The 20,087-nt window shown below is 48.3% G+C and overlaps 1 protein-coding gene across 1 annotated transcript in view; it reads left to right on the plus strand.

Moving 5' to 3' along the window:
• The window catches only part of LOC133529297 (bromodomain-containing protein 4B-like), a 111,844-nt gene that overhangs the window by 84,028 nt on the left and 7,729 nt on the right, over positions 1-20,087 (plus strand). The window contains exons 14-31 of the mRNA XM_061866994.1: positions 3,598-3,805; positions 4,280-4,398; positions 4,575-4,860; positions 5,326-5,660; positions 5,717-5,843; positions 5,887-6,040; positions 6,091-6,414; positions 6,787-6,930; positions 7,267-7,545; positions 8,094-8,477; positions 9,124-9,301; positions 9,827-9,935; positions 10,588-10,684; positions 11,780-11,862; positions 12,618-12,726; positions 13,573-13,859; positions 15,309-15,435; positions 19,717-19,877. Of these exons, the coding sequence (XP_061722978.1) occupies positions 3,598-3,805; positions 4,280-4,398; positions 4,575-4,860; positions 5,326-5,660; positions 5,717-5,843; positions 5,887-6,040; positions 6,091-6,414; positions 6,787-6,930; positions 7,267-7,545; positions 8,094-8,477; positions 9,124-9,301; positions 9,827-9,935; positions 10,588-10,684; positions 11,780-11,862; positions 12,618-12,726; positions 13,573-13,859; positions 15,309-15,435; positions 19,717-19,877 (3,511 nt within the window). The remainder of the gene's footprint in view (positions 1-3,597; positions 3,806-4,279; positions 4,399-4,574; positions 4,861-5,325; positions 5,661-5,716; positions 5,844-5,886; positions 6,041-6,090; positions 6,415-6,786; positions 6,931-7,266; positions 7,546-8,093; positions 8,478-9,123; positions 9,302-9,826; positions 9,936-10,587; positions 10,685-11,779; positions 11,863-12,617; positions 12,727-13,572; positions 13,860-15,308; positions 15,436-19,716; positions 19,878-20,087) is intronic.

Consider the following 20,087-nt stretch of genomic DNA (forward strand, 5'->3'; position numbering starts at 1 on the left):
TTGCAACTTCTACAAAGTACAAACGTAGTTTAGCGCCAATTACTGTGTTGGGATAGTTCGGATGTTAACTTTGTCAATAACATGGTTTGAAGAGGCGCTTTCAAGCTTTTTGTAAGGAAAAACAGATTATTGTCGTTGAATGAAGCAACAGGTTTAATTAAATCGTGACAAAATGAAGTCAAAATTTATCAGCATGGAACTTTTAACTATGTAACTAGGAATTTTTAATATCGGACGCAAATCTTTCGATTATATATTTTATGGGTGTATGTACAGTCAGCATCAAAAGTAGCGGATAAAACAAGGTTTCAAAAGTATCTACCATTCTGTAACAGTTAAACGAAATGTGGTGGTTCTATATGAGGAACAATTAAGACGGTAAAAGATATATTTTTGAATGTTAACTTTAGAGATTTATCTATATTTGGAAAAGTTATCCAGAATATCAGATACTTTTGGCGCATTGTTTCATCCGTTACTATTGATGCTGACTGTACCTATCTGTTACCGTAACTCCCAAATTGGCTCCGTTTTTTTGTTGGAAAGATAACTTGTTTTTTTTTGTGACATACTTTGTGGTAGAATTTTCATGTATGTAATAGTAAAACAATATTAAATTAAGGTCTTGTTTGATTACGAACATGAAACTTACATTTATCCAATGTAACATAGTTTGTTGGCTTAATCCGTAAATCTGAACCGGACCCGACAGCCGGAATACAATATTGCACGTCAAGGCACTCACAGTGCGTTACCCGTCAATTTACTAGATTTGCGAATCGTAACGTACCACGTTGATAAATTCTAGTAAATATTGTTGGCAATTGATGTTACTTTTTTTTTTGTTGGTCGTCATTGTGTTTAAGGTGTATTTAAATCCTTGACCAAGTAACTTATGGAACAGCAAATATGAGTACGCTAGGTTTATATAGTCGTATTATTTGTCACGAATAAAAAGTCACAAGTCAACATGAAGTCCAAATTTAATGGTAATTTTGATTACACTCGTTAGAGGCACAAGCCTAATGCATTAATGGGTTTTTATCTATTATAAATAATTGTGAACATTAAGAAATTTACGCTTTGACAAGCATACAAGAGATCAGGGTGTCTAGCGAAGATGACAATCGCTTGCGCTACGACAACGAAATCCTATCTGTCTCTCTATCATTATTCCATATGTGCGATAGAGAGACTTGTGGCTAGGCCCCCTGGATCTTAGTATTGTGAAGGTTGGAAACCTTCACAGTCTCGTGATAGGTAACTGGCAACCATTATTTGAATTCAGAACTATCGCCCTGCTGAAGGAATAAAGATCTGCAGGCGATTTCATTCTGAAAGTAGCAAGCATCTGAGTTACTCGATAGTTGCATTGTGTTGTTTGAAGACAAAATATATAAATATTATCAGGATCTACCTGGAGCGTTTACATTCCCCACCTCAGATAGACCGTATCTCTTTTACATGGTGGAGGCGCGGGGTATGTAAACGCTCCAGGAGATTCTGATAATATTTATATAATTATTTTTTCTTCAAACAACACAATACAACTATCGAGTAACTTAGATGCTTGCTACTTTCAGAATGAAATCGCCTGAAGATCTTATTCCTTCAGCAGGGCGATAGTTCTGAATTCAAATAATGGTTGCGTTGAAGTATACATGTCCTTTTTTACATCGGATTAGCCAAAACGTACGAATCAGTCAATCAATATTTTTTTCTTGTCTTCCCGGTTCGCGTTCTATAGTAAAATTTATTCACCTCGCAGAAAAGCTCGCTAAGGGTAAAAACACTACAGTTTCTGTAGGTTAGTTGTGCAGTGCAGGTAACAATATGTACGTTGGATAATGTACAAACAAATCTGGCTTAATCCGTAAATCAGAATCAGGCGGACGGGCAGCGCATGCAATATTCACGGCTGCCGCTATTGCAACACCTGCAGAGCAACAAGCGTTCGCCTCATAGAAACAGTATAAATGCGCCCACTGATTACCAGTTCGCCGGACGATATCGGCCTGTAGGTTATTCGCGACCGTCAGCTTTTATCTTTGACTAACTAATTGACTTAGTGAAAATGAGGGGGAATTTGACAAATTTTCAATGAATCGAATCCTATAGAGACCGTGCGTGTTGGAGGGTCTGCCATCTCGTGACCTAAATCGAAAGCGAAAACAATTCATGCTTCTAAGTAGTTGCTGTACACTTCACGCTGGCTCTATTTTGCATTGTAGGGTCTGTCATCTAAAAACGGTGTCTGATCGATTTATATGCCGTTCTTTTCAATATTAGGTTATAATATATCTAAGGACACATAAGGAATATATGGAAGGTTGTTTTCTAAAATGAAATTGAAAGATACCGCGCAATTCTTTAAATTTCGATGTAAAATTTAGCACAACCAGGTAAACAGAATATTTTATAGACTAAATAGTATATTTTTCCATACAATCAGTACCATGGACTTGACCTGCAGCAGTGATAACAGTGCCTTCATGTTTGAGGCGTTTGAATCCCCTGAGACCACGCACTTCAACAATCATTTCTGCCATTCTTATTGCAATTTGTTGTCTTATTTCTCCTTACTTAAAATAAGAACTGAGATAAAAAAAACACAAGCCTTTTTATACTGGTTCTTTTGAATCGCTCAGTGTGTGGACTGGGAACCAGGCCGCGCTCTGCGCGCAATTTGCAAGCCAAAGCAGATTAACAGAGCTTAGCTCTCATTATTTATACCGGCCCGATTATCGGCGAAGCACGAGATTTAACCGTTGTTTAATATTATATCCCATGAAGTAAAAACAGTGTTTAAATATGTCAGGGGATTAACGGTAATACCGTTGATAGCAGATCATTATGAAGTAATAAAAAATTAAGGTATCCCTACCTAGACAGACATATAAAATTGTTGGTTGCCTCGTATATTTTATGTATACGCATACCTACTTAGCTCAGGCACAGTCTAAAGAGGTCCACTGATTACCAGTTCTCGTAAAGATATCGGTTTGCCAGTTATTCGCAAAAGCTAGCAATCGCGAATAACTGACAGGCCGATATCGTCCGGCGAACTGGTAATCAGTGGGCCACTTAAAAGAAAGAGTTTCCTTCCTTCCTTCTCCTTTACCGTCCTTCTGTAAGAAGAGTACATGTGTGGACAAACGCAAGAGTTAGAAGCGACGAAAGAGCTTGTAGACGGTCTTTCCACATTGATCTTAATCAAATTTTGTTATGAGCAAAGTTATTGGTAGTCTTATTATTATAATTTGTTCTATTCTAGGTAATTGTACTCATCGGTTGTTCAATATTTAATTAAATATATTTGTACTTGTCGTGTTTTTTTTTTTATGTACAATAAAAAATATACATAAGAAATAAAAATAGATACATACTCTTATTTATTCTTAACTGGGAAATTTCTAAGTCAATCTCTTTTACATGGAAAATTATCATATTAACGAACACGATCGACGAAAAATTCTAAGCGATTAAAAGGATAAAGATACATAATTTTCCAGTCATTCCTTGTTTCAGGAAGGAAATCATAAATCTACTCTCTCCTTATTAAACCCGTGCTAATTGTAGTTTCTCTATTGTCTGCAGCCGTGATCGAGCGCATCAGCACGCCCTCAACGCCGGCCGCGGCGCCGACGCCGACACCAACGCCCACGCCGGCGGCGTGCGCCGTTTGCGGCGCCCCCGGCGCGACGCGCGCTGTGTCGCGGTCCCGAGCGCTGTTCTACGGGCTGCGGGAGGACGCGGCGGGCAGTCGGGTGTGCGACGCTTGCCACACGAGGTGCGTCCGCTGCAGGTAAGCTGTGTATAGATAACTCCAGGGCACCCATAAAGACCTTTGCTGACACTGTGGGATCTATCCAAGGGCTGTCAGATATTTAAGGTTTTCATGCTTCAGCATCGTCTAAATATTGAAAACCGCGTCTATATATTGGAAACCTGTTGGTGATTGCGTTCATTCTTGTCTGATAATATGCTGTCAGTGTCTGTGGCATTCTTTCTTCGTCTTCTGAAGATAATTTGATGTCATAGGCTGGAGTCAAGAGTTATCCTCGCGGTCACTTCACCTCTGCTCTGATGGCGTTGTTCAAACAGCCGGCCCGGTCTCGACGATAAACTTGGCACTAACAGTCAGTGCAAAACTTGAGAAGTACCAGCGTTCGCAGAGGTCTCGAGGACACCGATCCTTAGTCATTAAAGACCTCTACATCCAGGTCAAGCGGTCTCACTTGAATACTTGAGTAATCTAAACCACAACTATTGTTTGCAGGTACACTTGGTGTCCATCGTGCCACGGGCCGAAGGTGCGCGCGAAGCGACTGCGGCACCTGCCGCCCAAGTGGCACGACCTCTCGCCTGAAGTCAAGAAACCTCTTCTTGACGAATGGAGTAAGTTGATCGTTTCTTTGCCCCTTAGTCGGTCTTCCGACGAAACATTTTGTTTTCAAATAAATGGTATGCTTTATTTTAAACTCCAGCTGGCAAATAAATCTACCTTTTATATTCAGCTGAATACCTTAGTTAATAGAGATAGCTTCCTTTCTGACAAAACCATTCTTCCGCAGACATCCCAAGCGACCTCAGCAAATGCTGTCTCAGCTGCTTCAAGAAAATCACTCGCTGGCTCGAAACGGTCGGCGAGCACCCAACCCCGGACCCGACCGAAGAAGAAGCGTCCAGATTCAGAACCCTACTCCGAGAACACGGGACGTCCTGGGAAAAGATGGCGGCCGGCAGTGGGAAGACCCCGGCTAGTTTTAAGGCGTTCTACTTCACGTACCGGAAGAAACTGCAGCTAGACGCGTTGGTGGCGGAGCGGCCGCCGCCGAAGGGCAGCGATACGGATGATAGGTATGTTTGTTTTGCTATTTATTAAGTCAAATGGGTAGTGGTGAGTGGTGGCATATAGATAAGCTGTACGGATATGATGGTTTGACTTGACAGTGTGACAGACCAGTATTCGTCACTTTCAATCACGCGGTGTTAATAAGTAACGTGTGATTTATTACGTGTACAACTCCTTTCACCATGTGCCGGCTGATGATGATTTATTTAATGCCAGTAAAGTTGTAATTGGCTATTGGTCGGAAAACAAAACAAAAACGACAAGCTAATTGCAACTAAGCTCTACATATGGCTCTACAGCTTTTTCTCTTACATTTACTTGCTTTTCTTCACATGATATGCTATATAACGGCCGTTTTACGACTATAACCAACCTTGGACTTATATACCATCTAGCTCTACAACCGGTCATTGTGTTACCGAAACGAAATTGTAATATTTGTGAAATAACAGTATATTTGTACGAAACAGCGTCCTCAGCTCCGGAGACACGGACACGGCGAGCGCGGAGAGCCCGCGGCCGCCGCCGCCGCCCGAGCCGGCGCCGGCGCGGCCGCGGCGCGACGAGTACGACTCCAGCGCCACGGAGACGGCCGACGAGGAGAACGACGCGCCGCAGGCTAAGGTTGGTACTAAACACTGTACACGTGTCGGACAGCGTGCTCGGCTCCGGAGACACGGACACGGCGAGCGCGGAGAGCCCGCGGCCGCAACCGCCGCCCGAGCCGGCGCCGGCGCGGCCGCGGCGCGACGAGTACGACTCCAGCGCCACGGAGACGGCCGACGAGGAGAACGACGCGCCGCAGGCTAAGGTTGGTACTAAACACTGTACACGTGTCGGACAGCGTGCTCGGCTCCGGAGACACGGACACGGCGAGCGCGGAGAGCCCGCGGCCGCCGCCGCCGCCCGAGCCGGCGCCGGCGCGGCCGCGGCGCGACGAGTACGACTCCAGCGCCACGGAGACGGCCGACGAGGAGAACGACGCGCCGCAGGCTAAGGTCGGTACTAAACACTGTACACGTGTCGGACAGCGTGCTCGGCTCCGGAGACACGGACACGGCGAGCGCGGAGAGCCCGCGGCCGCCGCCGCCGCCCGAGCCGGCGCCGGCGCGGCCGCGGCGCGACGAGTACGACTCCAGCGCCACGGAGACGGCCGACGAGGAGAACGACGCGCCGCAGGCTAAGGTTGGTACTAAACACTGTACACGTGTCGGACAGCGTGCTCGGCTCCGGAGACACGGACACGGCGAGCGCGGAGAGCCCGCGGCCGCAACCGCCGCCCGAGCCGGCGCCGGCGCGGCCGCGGCGCGACGAGTACGACTCCAGCGCCACGGAGACGGCCGACGAGGAGAACGACGCGCCGCAGGCTAAGGTTGGTACTAAACACTGTACACGTGTCGGACAGCGTGCTCGGCTCCGGAGACACGGACACGGCGAGCGCGGAGAGCCCGCGGCCGCAACCGCCGCCCGAGCCGGCGCCGGCGCGGCCGCGGCGCGACGAGTACGACTCCAGCGCCACGGAGACGGCCGACGAGGAGAACGACGCGCCGCAGGCTAAGGTTGGTACTAAACACTGTACACGTGTCGGACAGCGTGCTCGGCTCCGGAGACACGGACACGGCGAGCGCGGAGAGCCCGCGGCCGTCATGTCATTTAAAAACAGGATCAAACTGCAAAGAGTGCGGCGGAGAATTTAAACCGAACAAAATGCTCGATACGTGGGAACTTTGGGAACCCAAATTTTCGTTGTGTTTGATTTTATATGTAAGTGGGCCCGCAGTCGTGCACATACTTGGAAGTTAAAATTATTAAACCAAATTTAACTTTTTTTAAATTTAGTAATTTAATGTAGTTATTTTTGAGTCTAGGTCAAATACAACTTAGTGTTTAAATAGTGTTGATAATAAGTAAGTAACGCGCGTGTGTTGCAGCAGGTCCCCCCGGCCGCGGCGCCGGCGCTGCTCCGCAACGGGCCGGGGGCGCCGCCCCTCACCGTCCGGGACGTCGTGCTCAACATGATCGAGATCAGCCTGCTGAAGAACAACCAGCCCGTCCCGCCCAGCGTTAAACCCAAGGTCAGTAAAAAAAAATAATGTTCTGATTTTTATGACTAAAAATGACATGTCTCTTTTTAGAATAGTTCTTATATCATGTATGGACGTAGAAGCTATTTTGGAGTGTGATTTTAACGCTTCATTCATTATACTTTGAAATATGTTCGCCATACTGAAGGATGTTTAACTTTCGCAACGATTAATCGAAAATGCGAAAAAGCAAAAATTTTTCACATCAAAGCTTTTTTCGTTTACAGCATTAATCCCATATTAAAATTTATACATTGTGAACTATGCTCTGTATCTACCCTGTACTCACCTGGCAAAGTACGTAAAAAAAAGGTGTTTTTTCGTCAGGTGACAACAGGGCTCGCGCCGCGCGAGTCGCTGGCGACGCTGAGCGTGGTGAACAGCGGCCACGTGAGCGCGCCGCCGCGCTCGCCCAACCGCCCCGCCACCATCACCCCGCTGCAGCCCGACGCGGCCAAGGACGGCGTGGTGGTGCTGCACATCGAGCCGCGCGACCAGCGCGACCAGCGCGACCAGCGCGACCAGCGCGAGCGCCCCGAGCCGTTGCTCGACCTCAGCGTCAAGAAGCCGAGGCACGACCACGCCTTCCCTCAGCCGGGGAAAACGGTCAGTATACCAAACAAGGGTAAAGGGGATTTTCACACTTTATTTTGAACTTAATTTCCATTTCATAAGGTTCAAAATGCGTGGAATAATGTTCAGCCTGGTTGTTATATCAACAACATTTTACTCTAACTGTTCCCGCTGTACAACCACACTCTTGAAATATCCTAGAACACAACTGTTTCCTTACATAGAGCCAATGGGACGTTATTAACGTATTAATCCTCATATTGTATATGCATAAATCGGCGGCCGATCGTAACATTTCTGTGTAATGTTTTGAGGGTAGTTAGATTAAACCAATAGATAGGTAGGATAGGTTCATTAGGTTGCTTCGGATGCCCGAAGGGGAAACTGCCCAGAAAAAAGAGAGGGGGCTTTCATGTCTCATCTTATGCCTAGGAATGTCACGATCTACCTGATCTTACGAGCGGCTGCGGACATATATCTTATCTCAACTGTGTAACTGACTATAAATCTGAAACCCCGATCACCCACAAATATTCAACAGTGATTATACAGTCCTTTATTCACATATTTCATCTCCACAGGTATCAATATCCCAACCGCAATACCGCAACTCCGACTTCCAGCAACAGTACCGTCCTCTAGAGCGCGAGTCCCCCACGCTCTACAACTCGAAACCGAAACCCGTCGCCGCCCCGCGCCCGACCTTGAAACCCGCGCCGAACCCCAAGGGTTCCATAACCTTGGGGACCCCGCTGGAGGCCCGCTACGAGCCGCGCCGGACCCCGCCGGACACCAAGCCGGGGTCCATAACGGCCGGCACGCCGGTGCACGGCACGCACGGACACCACCTGCCGGACAAGCAGCGGTTCCATGAGATGTACAATAAGAGGAAGAGTCCTGGTGGGGCCTATTATCCTGGGGCGCAGAATGCGCAGAGGCCGCAGAGTCCGCAGTCTTTCTCACCGGTTAGTAGTTTTCAAAATTGCTTGCCGCTTTTTAAGTTTTCGGGAAAATGGTCCGTATGAAATAAAATTTTAATTTTAAAAATTGGCTTGAATTTACCCTAACTCGCTAGGGTGTTTGTCCAGCATAAAATTTGATTGGTTAGAGAAAAAACTCGGTAACAATTTTAAGGTTTGATTTTAAACTAATTTAATCAAACATTCTCTAATTTTCAATTTGTATCTATTTTCAGTTCTCTCATCAAAATTAAATGATACGGACGATTTGAATTGAAAAATAAATAAATATTATACAAGATTTTATTTATCTTGCAATGTAACTATGTATTTGTATGGCTCAAATCTTGCAAGTCAAATTTGGCCCACTTCCCCGGTTTCCGATGAAGCTGAAAATTTGCATACATATGTAAGTCGGGTGACAATGCAATATTATGGTGCCATCGAGCTGATCTAATGGAGACAGAAGATGGCCATAGGAACTCTGTGATAAAACAACGCAACCTAATTGTGTTTGGGCTTTTTTAGAATTGTCTCGATGAGTATTAGTTGCCTTTGGTAAGAAAAGTACAGTCAGCGATAAAAACTTTTATGTACGTACCAAGAATGAAATTTTTGCTATAACTTATTTAAATATAATATTTTTATACAGAACGCAGCCTTCGGCCGTTACTCGGGCATGGACCAGCGTCAGATCATCATGGCGGACTTCATCACCTCGAAGCAGATGCCAGGCGGGGCGAGAAGAGAACGCGAGCGACCCGCTTCGCCTTACTCGCAGCCTTCTGTTATTAGACATTCCTACCACGTGCACCCGCCCCCTCCACCAGGTGAGTTACGTAACATTCACCCCTTACAGACAAATGTCAACAGAAGTTGTGATACACTTCCAACCCCTCTGGGTGGGTACCCATGGGCGACGGCAAAGAGAATTTGAAATAGAGCTGGATTGTCAAAGAAAACTTTGTAGCCACAGTGAATTTACTGCCATCTTTCGATACACGATTAAAACTTTTAAAACGCCATTTGACTTTGATCCTTATTCTTTCACTGATATGTGTTAAATTTGTTTAATATCAAAAAGTGGCGCCATCTAATAAAGCAAAGGCCAAAGGTATGGCGGCATCGTTTTGAGCGAGGGCTATTACATTTACCGGTATTACATTTGCTACTAAACGCAAGTATTATCTCGGACGATCGATATTCGAAATGTCATAGTTTTCAATCGTTCGGTGAATTTAAATATTATGTCTGTGTTACAATAACGCGATTAATATCATTACAAAAAATATATATAAATGAAAAAAAAAAACGATTCAGTTGCCTTAAATGTAATCAGTAATATTTTGTTGTAGGTCACGAAGCGTTCACGTCGTTGGTTGACGCGGCGGTGTCGGCGTCGGCGCTGCCGGTCCCTCGCGGGCAGGCGCCCGACGCCAAGCCCGACGCCAAGCACGACATGAGGTTAGTTTGCACATTTAGACGGCTTAAAAACGCACATAGACCGTAAGCGTAACGCTTTGTTTTTTACGTCAGTATTACGCGTCGAAATTAGTAAAATAGAATAAAAAAGTGTGCGAACTTGTTTGAACTTATTCCTGCTCGTAGCGCTCTCCATCTACGCGCGTATTAGATTACGAATTACGATACGCCTACGGGTCAGATCATCATCGCGGACTTCATCACCGCGAAGCAAATGCCAGGCGGGGCGAGAAGAGAACGCGAGCGACCCGCTTCACCTTTCTCGCAGCCATATTACAAAGAATAGGGAAGTAGGTTATCTTCATACAAACGCACCGCGCACGGCTTGTATGTGTGCGCCATAGTATCTATGCGTCACCGCACGCACACTCAAACAATAGCCCCGACTGGCGCACTGAGTAACGGGTCGAGATTTTGTTTGAGTGTGCGTGCGGCGACGCATAGATACTATGGCGCACACATACAAGCCGCGCGCGGTGCGTTTGTATGAAGATAACCTACTTCCCCACTCTTTGTACTACGTCGCGGCCTTCTGTTATCAGACATTCTCTCTCTCTCTCTTTTACGTTAAGACGTCATGTGCTGTGTGTCCTTACTATTGTATATGAAGGTAGTAAAGAGGGTGTACTTGCAGGCTACACGAGAAGATGCAACGCGAGCGCGACATGGGCATCGTGCACAAGTACCACCACCCGCAGCATCCACACCATCCGCAGCACATGCAGTACCAGGTAACACGTGGTTCAATAGGGTATATTATTTATTTATTTATTTAATCTTTATTGCACATAAGAAAACACACTGTACAATAGGCGAACTTAATGCCGTAAGGCATTCTCTACCAGTCAACCTTTAGGCAAAGCAGATAAGTTGTAGGCGGTGCAAAAACATAGGTATAGGTGATACAATTGATTATACTGTATTTTAAATAAATTATTTCACAACATGCTTGAAATAAAGCACCATAACATTAATAGAGAAACGTAAATAGCAGTTATTTTTAGACACTATTTCTATTTTATAATTCGTATAGAACTATAGTGGGTAAGTTGACCGTGACGTTATTTGCTAGTGTTTCATATAAATTCGATAGTAGCAAATCGTTTTGATAGTTCGAAAAAAGAAACTGATTTGATTAGTAGTCGCAGGCATGCAGGCTTAAGGTCAGAGCACACTGGCTGCGTGTGCGTAGACGTGCACGTGCGCTAAAATGTTTGAGCCGTGCACGCACACGTCACGCAAGCGGTGTGCCATCTCTCATAATGATCTGTATATTACAACACGCACGTGCACGTATACGCACAGACATCCGGTGTGCACAAGCCTTTACACACATTCTCAAACAGACACACATTTGTATAAGGTGTATTCGAGTGATTCCGAAAGGAAAAAAACATGAAAAATGGTAGTAGGTAATTCCGATAAGACTCTTCTTACAAAAAAGTGTTAGTGATTTTCAAATGAGTTTCGGGATTACCCTGTTTCCGAAATTACCCGAATACACCTTGGTAAACAAATATTACAGCAATAAAATTTCACTTTAAATCCTTAGGAGTTATTAAGTCTATATAATACGTCTTGAAGTCACCTAAATATGGACATCTGTTATTGGCTATGTTTTCTGTTCACTATTACTTACTTTACTACTACTTACTTACTTATTTACTATATTACTTTTTTTATTACTTTTTGTATGGCTGTTGATGCCCCAAATAAATAAAATAAAAATAAATAAATATATTACATTCTTTCGGAGACATAGGAATGCAAGCTTTATCTGATGACATATGTTAGCTTCGTTTCAGACCCATGTTTTATGTTCGCAGTCGGTTATGGACCGCGAGAGGAGAGGAATGCAAGCGCAACTACTAGAAAGAGACAGACAGCTGGCCTTACAAAGCCGAGAAAGGTAAGTCGAAGTCACCTTTATTATTCATCAGTATGACTGGGAATATTTTTTTTTATACCACGACGGTGGCAAACAAGCTTACCCGTCTGATGGTAAGCTGTCTCCGTAGCCTATGTACGCCTGCAATTCCAGAGGAGTAACATGCGCGTTGCCGACCCTCCCCCTCAACGGCAGGAACACAACACTATGAGTAGGGTCTAGTGTTATTTGGCTGCTGTTTTCTGTAAGGTGGAGGTACTTCCCCAGTTGGGCTCTGCTCTAGATCTGGAATGACATCCACTGGCTGTGCCCTACCACACAAAGCGAGATGACATTCACAATGCCCATACCTCTCTTTTGACGTAGTTTAAGGACGTACCCGGGTCCAAAACATATGTATACTTTGTATATAAGGATTCATAAAGTTTTGGTAAATGTTCTCACTCTATACTGCTTGTGAACAGAGCAATAAGCAATACTTCCATAATTTTATACCTACTCGTACTATTAGAGATTTTCTAACCTCAAAAGTAGTGGTAATTAGTTAGCTTATTCCGTAGATGTGCACGTGCTCGTGCGCTAAAAGTTGCGCACGCAAACTTCACGTAAGCGCTGTGCCATCACTCATAAGGTTCTATATATTACAACGCGCACGTGCACGTGCCCGTCTCACAAGCATTCAGTGTGCACATGCCTTAAGACTTGCTCACTCTGTTGACGTTCTGTAGAGGCCTTGAAACATTCGAGTCATCATGTTAAATATGTTTGATCTTTAGGGAACGCGCGATAGCAGCGATGCACGAGCGAGAGAGACATATGGCGATAGAGCAGCAACACCAGCAACAGCAGCAGATGATGAGCGAGAGGCAGAACATGATACAGCAGGTTAGTAAACTGCTCCTTGTAACCACTCTCTTTTCCGCGACGTGTTTTATCAAAATGAATCGTTGCTTCGTTGACTTCTTTTTTTGACGACCGGTCTGGCCTAGTGGGTAGTGATCCTGCCTATGAAGCTGATGGTCCCGGGTTCAAATCCTGGTGAGAGCATATATTTGTGTGATGAACACGGATATTTGTTTCTGGGTCATGGGTGTTTTCTATGTATTTAAATATTTATAATTATATATTATACATATCGTTGTCTAGGTACCTACAGCACAAGCCTTATTGAGCTTACTGTGGGACTTAGTCAATTTATGTAATAATGTCTTAAAATATTTATTTATATAATAAATCATACAGCTATCTTTACAGTTTCTCAATGCGATAAAAACTATATAACTTATACTGCTACTATATATAGGTATACCTATACTATAACTAAGAATAAGAATAACACAACACAAACAATGTAATCTTTGCAAATTCATTCTCGGAACAATAAAATACGTCAGTTCGATTGGCAACTTTTTTTAGAAAGTAACCGTCAAATTTGACAGTAGAAAAATTACTGCCTTGGGTGAGATTGGAACTCACGGCCTCTGCATCGATACTCCAGCGCTCTGCCAACTGAGCCACCAAGACCTCATCCATAGCCAGCAATTTATTTCCACCATATGGGTCTAGGGGACCCTAGCGATGGCGTTGCGTGATGGGGTAGAGTGGCTCAGTTGGCAGAGGGCTGGAGTATGAATATATTTTAAATTTATTCTGGGCTTAATATCATCTTTCGCAGACATTTCTGCTTATTAAAATTAATTTAGTAACTGACAAATCAATTATTTATAACAGCAGCAGCAACAACAACAACAGCAGCAACAACACCAGCAGCAACAACACCAACAGCAACAACACCAACAGCAACAACACCAACAGCAACAACACCAACAGCAACAACACCAACAGCAACAACAGCAGCAGCAACAGGCACAACAGCAACAACAACAGCAGCAGCAGCCACCGCAGCAGCCAGCCAGCTCCAACGCGGACGGCGAGAGAAGGTTGCTGCAGCCGTACAAGCAGCAACCACCGCACCACCGGCATCCTGCCTCGCCGCACCTTGAAACTTGGAAGGAGACGTGAGTAGTCCGTTAATGTTATAACAGCAACAACAACAGCAGCAACAACAGCTGCAACAACAACAACATCAACAATAACAACAACAACAGGCTCAACAACAACAGAAAGGAGGAGTTGTTTTCAGTTGGACTGAAGATATATTTTGTCGTGGATGATCTACCAGAAAGACTTGGGGATAGGGATCCTCTGATGTTCATAGCAATTTATACCGAAGGCTTATAGAAAAAGCTAATAATTAAAAAAAATAAGACAGCTTTTGTTGGCATTTGACATCTAACTTACAATTTTTATGGAGTTTAATTTCACTGAAATATTATTACTCGTAACTGACGTATATTTTAACAAAAAATGGATATAAAATGTAAATTGTATCCTTATTTGGTTTATAATTTTAAAATTAATACGGAACTTAATCGCGTAAACTTACGTTTATATGGCCTGACGTTTCGAACGTCCAAAAAACCCTACAATAATTCCTCGCCAGTCTGCCTGTGACCACGAACGTAACGTCACGTTCGAAACGCTAGGCCATATAATAAACGTAAGTTTACGCGATTAAGTTCTGTATTAGTTTGAAAATTATGAATGAAAATCGTGTTGGTTTAAATCAATGTAAATTGGTTTGTTTACATTATTAGCAATGTATTTTGGACTCCAATTTATAGAGGTCATTTTATCTCCAGTACAAAATGTTTGTGTTTCTTTTGAATTTTAGTTTTTGTTTTTGTGTTTTTTTTTATACTACGTCGGTGGCAAACAAGCATACGGCCTGCCTGATGTTAAGCAGTCTCCGTAGCCTATGTACACCTGCAACTCCAGAGGAGTTACATGCGCGTTGCCGACCCTAACCCCACCCCCCTCGTTGAGCTCTGGCAACCTTACTCTTGTGTAGTTCCATTTCATAATTTTAAAGATAAATACGAATAGTAGGAAATCCCAGCTCACCCCGTAGTAGGGGTGAGGCGGGATTTCCGACTAAGGTGAGTTTTAAAAATTGTTGGATCGACACTTTGGGATTATGAACATTATAATAGCTTGATTTGTTATTAGAATATATAATTTTCATAGCAGTAGCCTGTAAAAACCAACTCACCCCTCTGTCATCCCTCCTCACCCCATTCATAACCCTACTGCTCTCGTAATCCCTACTCACCCCATTTTACGGTACGTATAGTTTTGTAGTATAGTTTTTAGGATTCACTACCTAAAGGGTAAAACGGGACCCTATTACTAAGACTCCGCTGTCCGCCGTCTGTATGTCTGTCTATCCGTCTGTTACCAGGCTGTAACCTCATCAACTGTGATAGCTAGAAAGATGACATTTTCACAGATGATGTATTTCTGTTGCTCTCGGTCTCTGTCTGTCTCTCGGTTCTGTTCGGTTTTTTGTCTTATCTACAAATTTGTTTTGGACAGACTATAAGAATAATATTAACGTGGTATTGCAGTCGGCCTGCGCCGGCGCCGGCCGCCCCCGCGGCGCGCACGGAGGGCACGCTGACGGCCGCGTCGCTCATCGACGCCATCATCACGCACCAGATCAGCCAGGCCGCCACCGACCAGCGCTTCCCTCCCGTGAGTACCCGCACTATATCTCCCAACTCACTGGACAGGGCACGCTGACGGCCGCGTCGCTCATCGACGCCATCATCACGCACCAGATCAGCCAGGCCGCCACCGACCAGCGCTTCCCTCCCGTGAGTACCCGCACTATATCTCCCAACTCACTGGACAGGGCACGCTGACGGCCGCGTCGCTCATCGACGCCATCATCACGCACCAGATCAGCCAGGCCGCCACCGACCAGCGCTTCCCTCCCGTGAGTACCCGCACTATATCTCCCAACTCACTGGACAGGGCACGCTGACGGCCGCGTCGCTCATCGACGCCATCATCACGCACCAGATCAGCCAGGCCGCCACCGACCAGCGCTTCCCTCCCGTGAGTACCCGCACTATATCTCCCAACTCACTGGACAGGGCACGCTGACGGCCGCGTCGCTCATCGACGCCATCATCACGCACCAGATCAGCCAGGCCGCCACCGACCAGCGCTTCCCTCCCGTGAGTACCCGCACTATATCTCCCAACTCACTGGACAGGGCACGCTGACGGCCGCGTCGCTCATCGACGCCATCATCACGCACCAGATCAGCCAGGCCGCCACCGACCAGCGCTTCCCTCCCGTGAGTACCCGCACTATATCTCCCAACTCACTGGACAGGGCACGCTGACGGCCGCGTCGCTCATCGACGCCATCATCACGCACCAGATCAGCCAGGCCGCCACCGACCAGCGCTTCCCTCCCGTGAGTACCCGCACTATATCTCCCAACTCACTGGACAGGGCACGCTGACGGCCGCGTCGCTCATCGACGCCATCATCACGCACCAGATCAGCCAGGCCGCCACCGACCAGCGCTTCCCTCCCGTGAGTACCCGCACTATATCTCCCAACTCACTGGACAGGGCACGCTGACGGCCGCGTCGCTCATCGACGCCATCATCACGCACCAGATCAGCCAGGCCGCCACCGACCAGCGCTTCCCTCCCGTGAGTACCCGCACTATATCTCCCAACTCACTGGACAGGGCACGCTGACGGCCGCGTCGCTCATCGACGCCATCATCACGCACCAGATCAGCCAGGCCGCCACCGACCAGCGCTTCCCTCCCGTGAGTACCCGCACTATATCTCCCAACTCACTGGACAGGGCACGCTGACGGCCGCGTCGCTCATCGACGCCATCATCACGCACCAGATCAGCCAGGCCGCCACCGACCAGCGCTTCCCTCCCGTGAGTACCCGCACTATATCTCCCAACTCACTGGACAGGGCACGCTGACGGCCGCGTCGCTCATCGACGCCATCATCACGCACCAGATCAGCCAGGCCGCCACCGACCAGCGCTTCCCTCCCGTGAGTACCCGCACTATATCTCCCAACTCACTGGACAGGGCACGCTGACGGCCGCGTCGCTCATCGACGCCATCATCACGCACCAGATCAGCCAGGCCGCCACCGACCAGCGCTTCCCTCCCGTGAGTACCCGCACTATATCTCCCAACTCACTGGACAGGGCACGCTGACGGCCGCGTCGCTCATCGACGCCATCATCACGCACCAGATCAGCCAGGCCGCCACCGACCAGCGCTTCCCTCCCGTGAGTACCCGCACTATATCTCCCAACTCACTGGACAGGGCACGCTGACGGCCGCGTCGCTCATCGACGCCATCATCACGCACCAGATCAGCCAGGCCGCCACCGACCAGCGCTTCCCTCCCGTGAGTACCCGCACTATATCTCCCAACTCACTGGACAGGGCACGCTGACGGCCGCGTCGCTCATCGACGCCATCATCACGCACCAGATCAGCCAGGCCGCCACCGACCAGCGCTTCCCTCCCGTGAGTACCCGCACTATATCTCCCAACTCACTGGACAGGGCACGCTGACGGCCGCGTCGCTCATCGACGCCATCATCACGCACCAGATCAGCCAGGCCGCCACCGACCAGCGCTTCCCTCCCGTGAGTACCCGCACTATATCTCCCAACTCACTGGACAGGGCACGCTGACGGCCGCGTCGCTCATCGACGCCATCATCACGCACCAGATCAGCCAGGCCGCCACCGACCAGCGCTTCCCTCCCGTGAGTACCCGCACTATATCTCCCAACTCACTGGACAGGGCACGCTGACGGCCGCGTCGCTCATCGACGCCATCATCACGCACCAGATCAGCCAGGCCGCCACCGACCAGCGCTTCCCTCCCGTGAGTACCCGCACTATATCTCCCAACTCACTGGACAGGGCACGCTGACGGCCGCGTCGCTCATCGACGCCATCATCACGCACCAGATCAGCCAGGCCGCCACCGACCAGCGCTTCCCTCCCGTGAGTACCCGCACTATATCTCCCAACTCACTGGACAGGGCACGCTGACGGCCGCGTCGCTCATCGACGCCATCATCACGCACCAGATCAGCCAGGCCGCCACCGACCAGCGCTTCCCTCCCGTGAGTACCCGCACTATATCTCCCAACTCACTGGACAGGGCACGCTGACGGCCGCGTCGCTCATCGACGCCATCATCACGCACCAGATCAGCCAGGCCGCCACCGACCAGCGCTTCCCTCCCGTGAGTACCCGCACTATATCTCCCAACTCACTGGACAGGGCACGCTGACGGCCGCGTCGCTCATCGACGCCATCATCACGCACCAGATCAGCCAGGCCGCCACCGACCAGCGCTTCCCTCCCGTGAGTACCCGCACTATATCTCCCAACTCACTGGACAGGGCACGCTGACGGCCGCGTCGCTCATCGACGCCATCATCACGCACCAGATCAGCCAGGCCGCCACCGACCAGCGCTTCCCTCCCGTGAGTACCCGCACTATATCTCCCAACTCACTGGACAGGGCACGCTGACGGCCGCGTCGCTCATCGACGCCATCATCACGCACCAGATCAGCCAGGCCGCCACCGACCAGCGCTTCCCTCCCGTGAGTACCCGCACTATATCTCCCAACTCACTGGACAGGGCACGCTGACGGCCGCGTCGCTCATCGACGCCATCATCACGCACCAGATCAGCCAGGCCGCCACCGACCAGCGCTTCCCTCCCGTGAGTACCCGCACTATATCTCCCAACTCACTGGACAGGGCACGCTGACGGCCGCGTCGCTCATCGACGCCATCATCACGCACCAGATCAGCCAGGCCGCCACCGACCAGCGCTTCCCTCCCGTGAGTACCCGCACTATATCTCCCAACTCACTGGACAGGGCACGCTGACGGCCGCGTCGCTCATCGACGCCATCATCACGCACCAGATCAGCCAGGCCGCCACCGACCAGCGCTTCCCTCCCGTGAGTACCCGCACTATATCTCCCAACTCACTGGACAGGGCACGCTGACGGCCGCGTCGCTCATCGACGCCATCATCACGCACCAGATCAGCCAGGCCGCCACCGACCAGCGCTTCCCTCCCGTGAGTACCCGCACTATATCTCCCAACTCACTGGACAGGGCACGCTGACGGCCGCGTCGCTCATCGACGCCATCATCACGCACCAGATCAGCCAGGCCGCCACCGACCAGCGCTTCCCTCCCGTGAGTACCCGCACTATATCTCCCAACTCACTGGACAGGGCACGCTGACGGCCGCGTCGCTCATCGACGCCATCATCACGCACCAGATCAGCCAGGCCGCCACCGACCAGCGCTTCCCTCCCGTGAGTACCCGCACTATGTCTCCCAACTCACTGGACAGGGCACGCTGACGGCCGCGTCGCTCATCGACGCCATCATCACGCACCAGATCAGCCAGGCCGCCACCGACCAGCGCTTCCCTCCCGTGAGTACCCGCACTATATCTCCCAACTCACTGGACAGGGCACGCTGACGGCCGCGTCGCTCATCGACGCCATCATCACGCACCAGATCAGCCAGGCCGCCACCGACCAGCGCTTCCCTCCCGTGAGTACCCGCACTATATCTCCCAACTCACTGGTATCACCTCGAGGATCGACAGCGGACTCGCAACAACGAGGAAATGGAGCCCTAGGCGCTCATGAGCTGTCCTCACGTCATGAGTTTCGGCAAATCTGCTTAAAAACTGCGAATGCATGGTCTAGTAAATGCTCCATCATCAGCACCCTAAAGGCGAGCGGGAAATGTAAGTACAAAACTTAAATGTGACTATTAAGGCTTGATAGGTAAGATAAGGGTGACAATCAAAACTCAAATTTCAAATTTAAATTCTGTCTGTCTGTCACCGGACTACATCTCAAAAACCTTAGAAATTGTAGACAGTTGACCTTGTATATTATTATAAATATTTCTCATATTTCCAGACGATAATTCGCGAGTGTTCACCGACGCTACGCGAAGAACGACAGTCTCCACCTCGGGAGGAGCCTCCGGCGCACACGGCCAGCATCAAGCTCGGGGACCTCGCGTCCAACATCATTACTCGCGATTTCTGCAGCCCCACACAACCACCCCATCATCAGAAGTGAGTATAATGAACAATCCGAAGAACGACAGTCTCCACTTCGGCAGTCCCACGCACCCGTCGCACTATCAGAAGTTAGACTGATTGTAATGGGAAAAAAAAATACGTGAATTATGTGGAAACTTGTAATTGGCTTACTGTTTCTATTTCACAACCTATTTTGTTACTCTAGCTCTAAGTTTTCCTAAGAATTAAAATAAATAAAAAATA

The sequence above is a fragment of the Cydia pomonella genome, chromosome 20 (assembly GCF_033807575.1).
Source record: "Cydia pomonella isolate Wapato2018A chromosome 20, ilCydPomo1, whole genome shotgun sequence".
Lineage (NCBI taxonomy): Eukaryota > Metazoa > Arthropoda > Insecta > Lepidoptera > Tortricidae > Cydia > Cydia pomonella.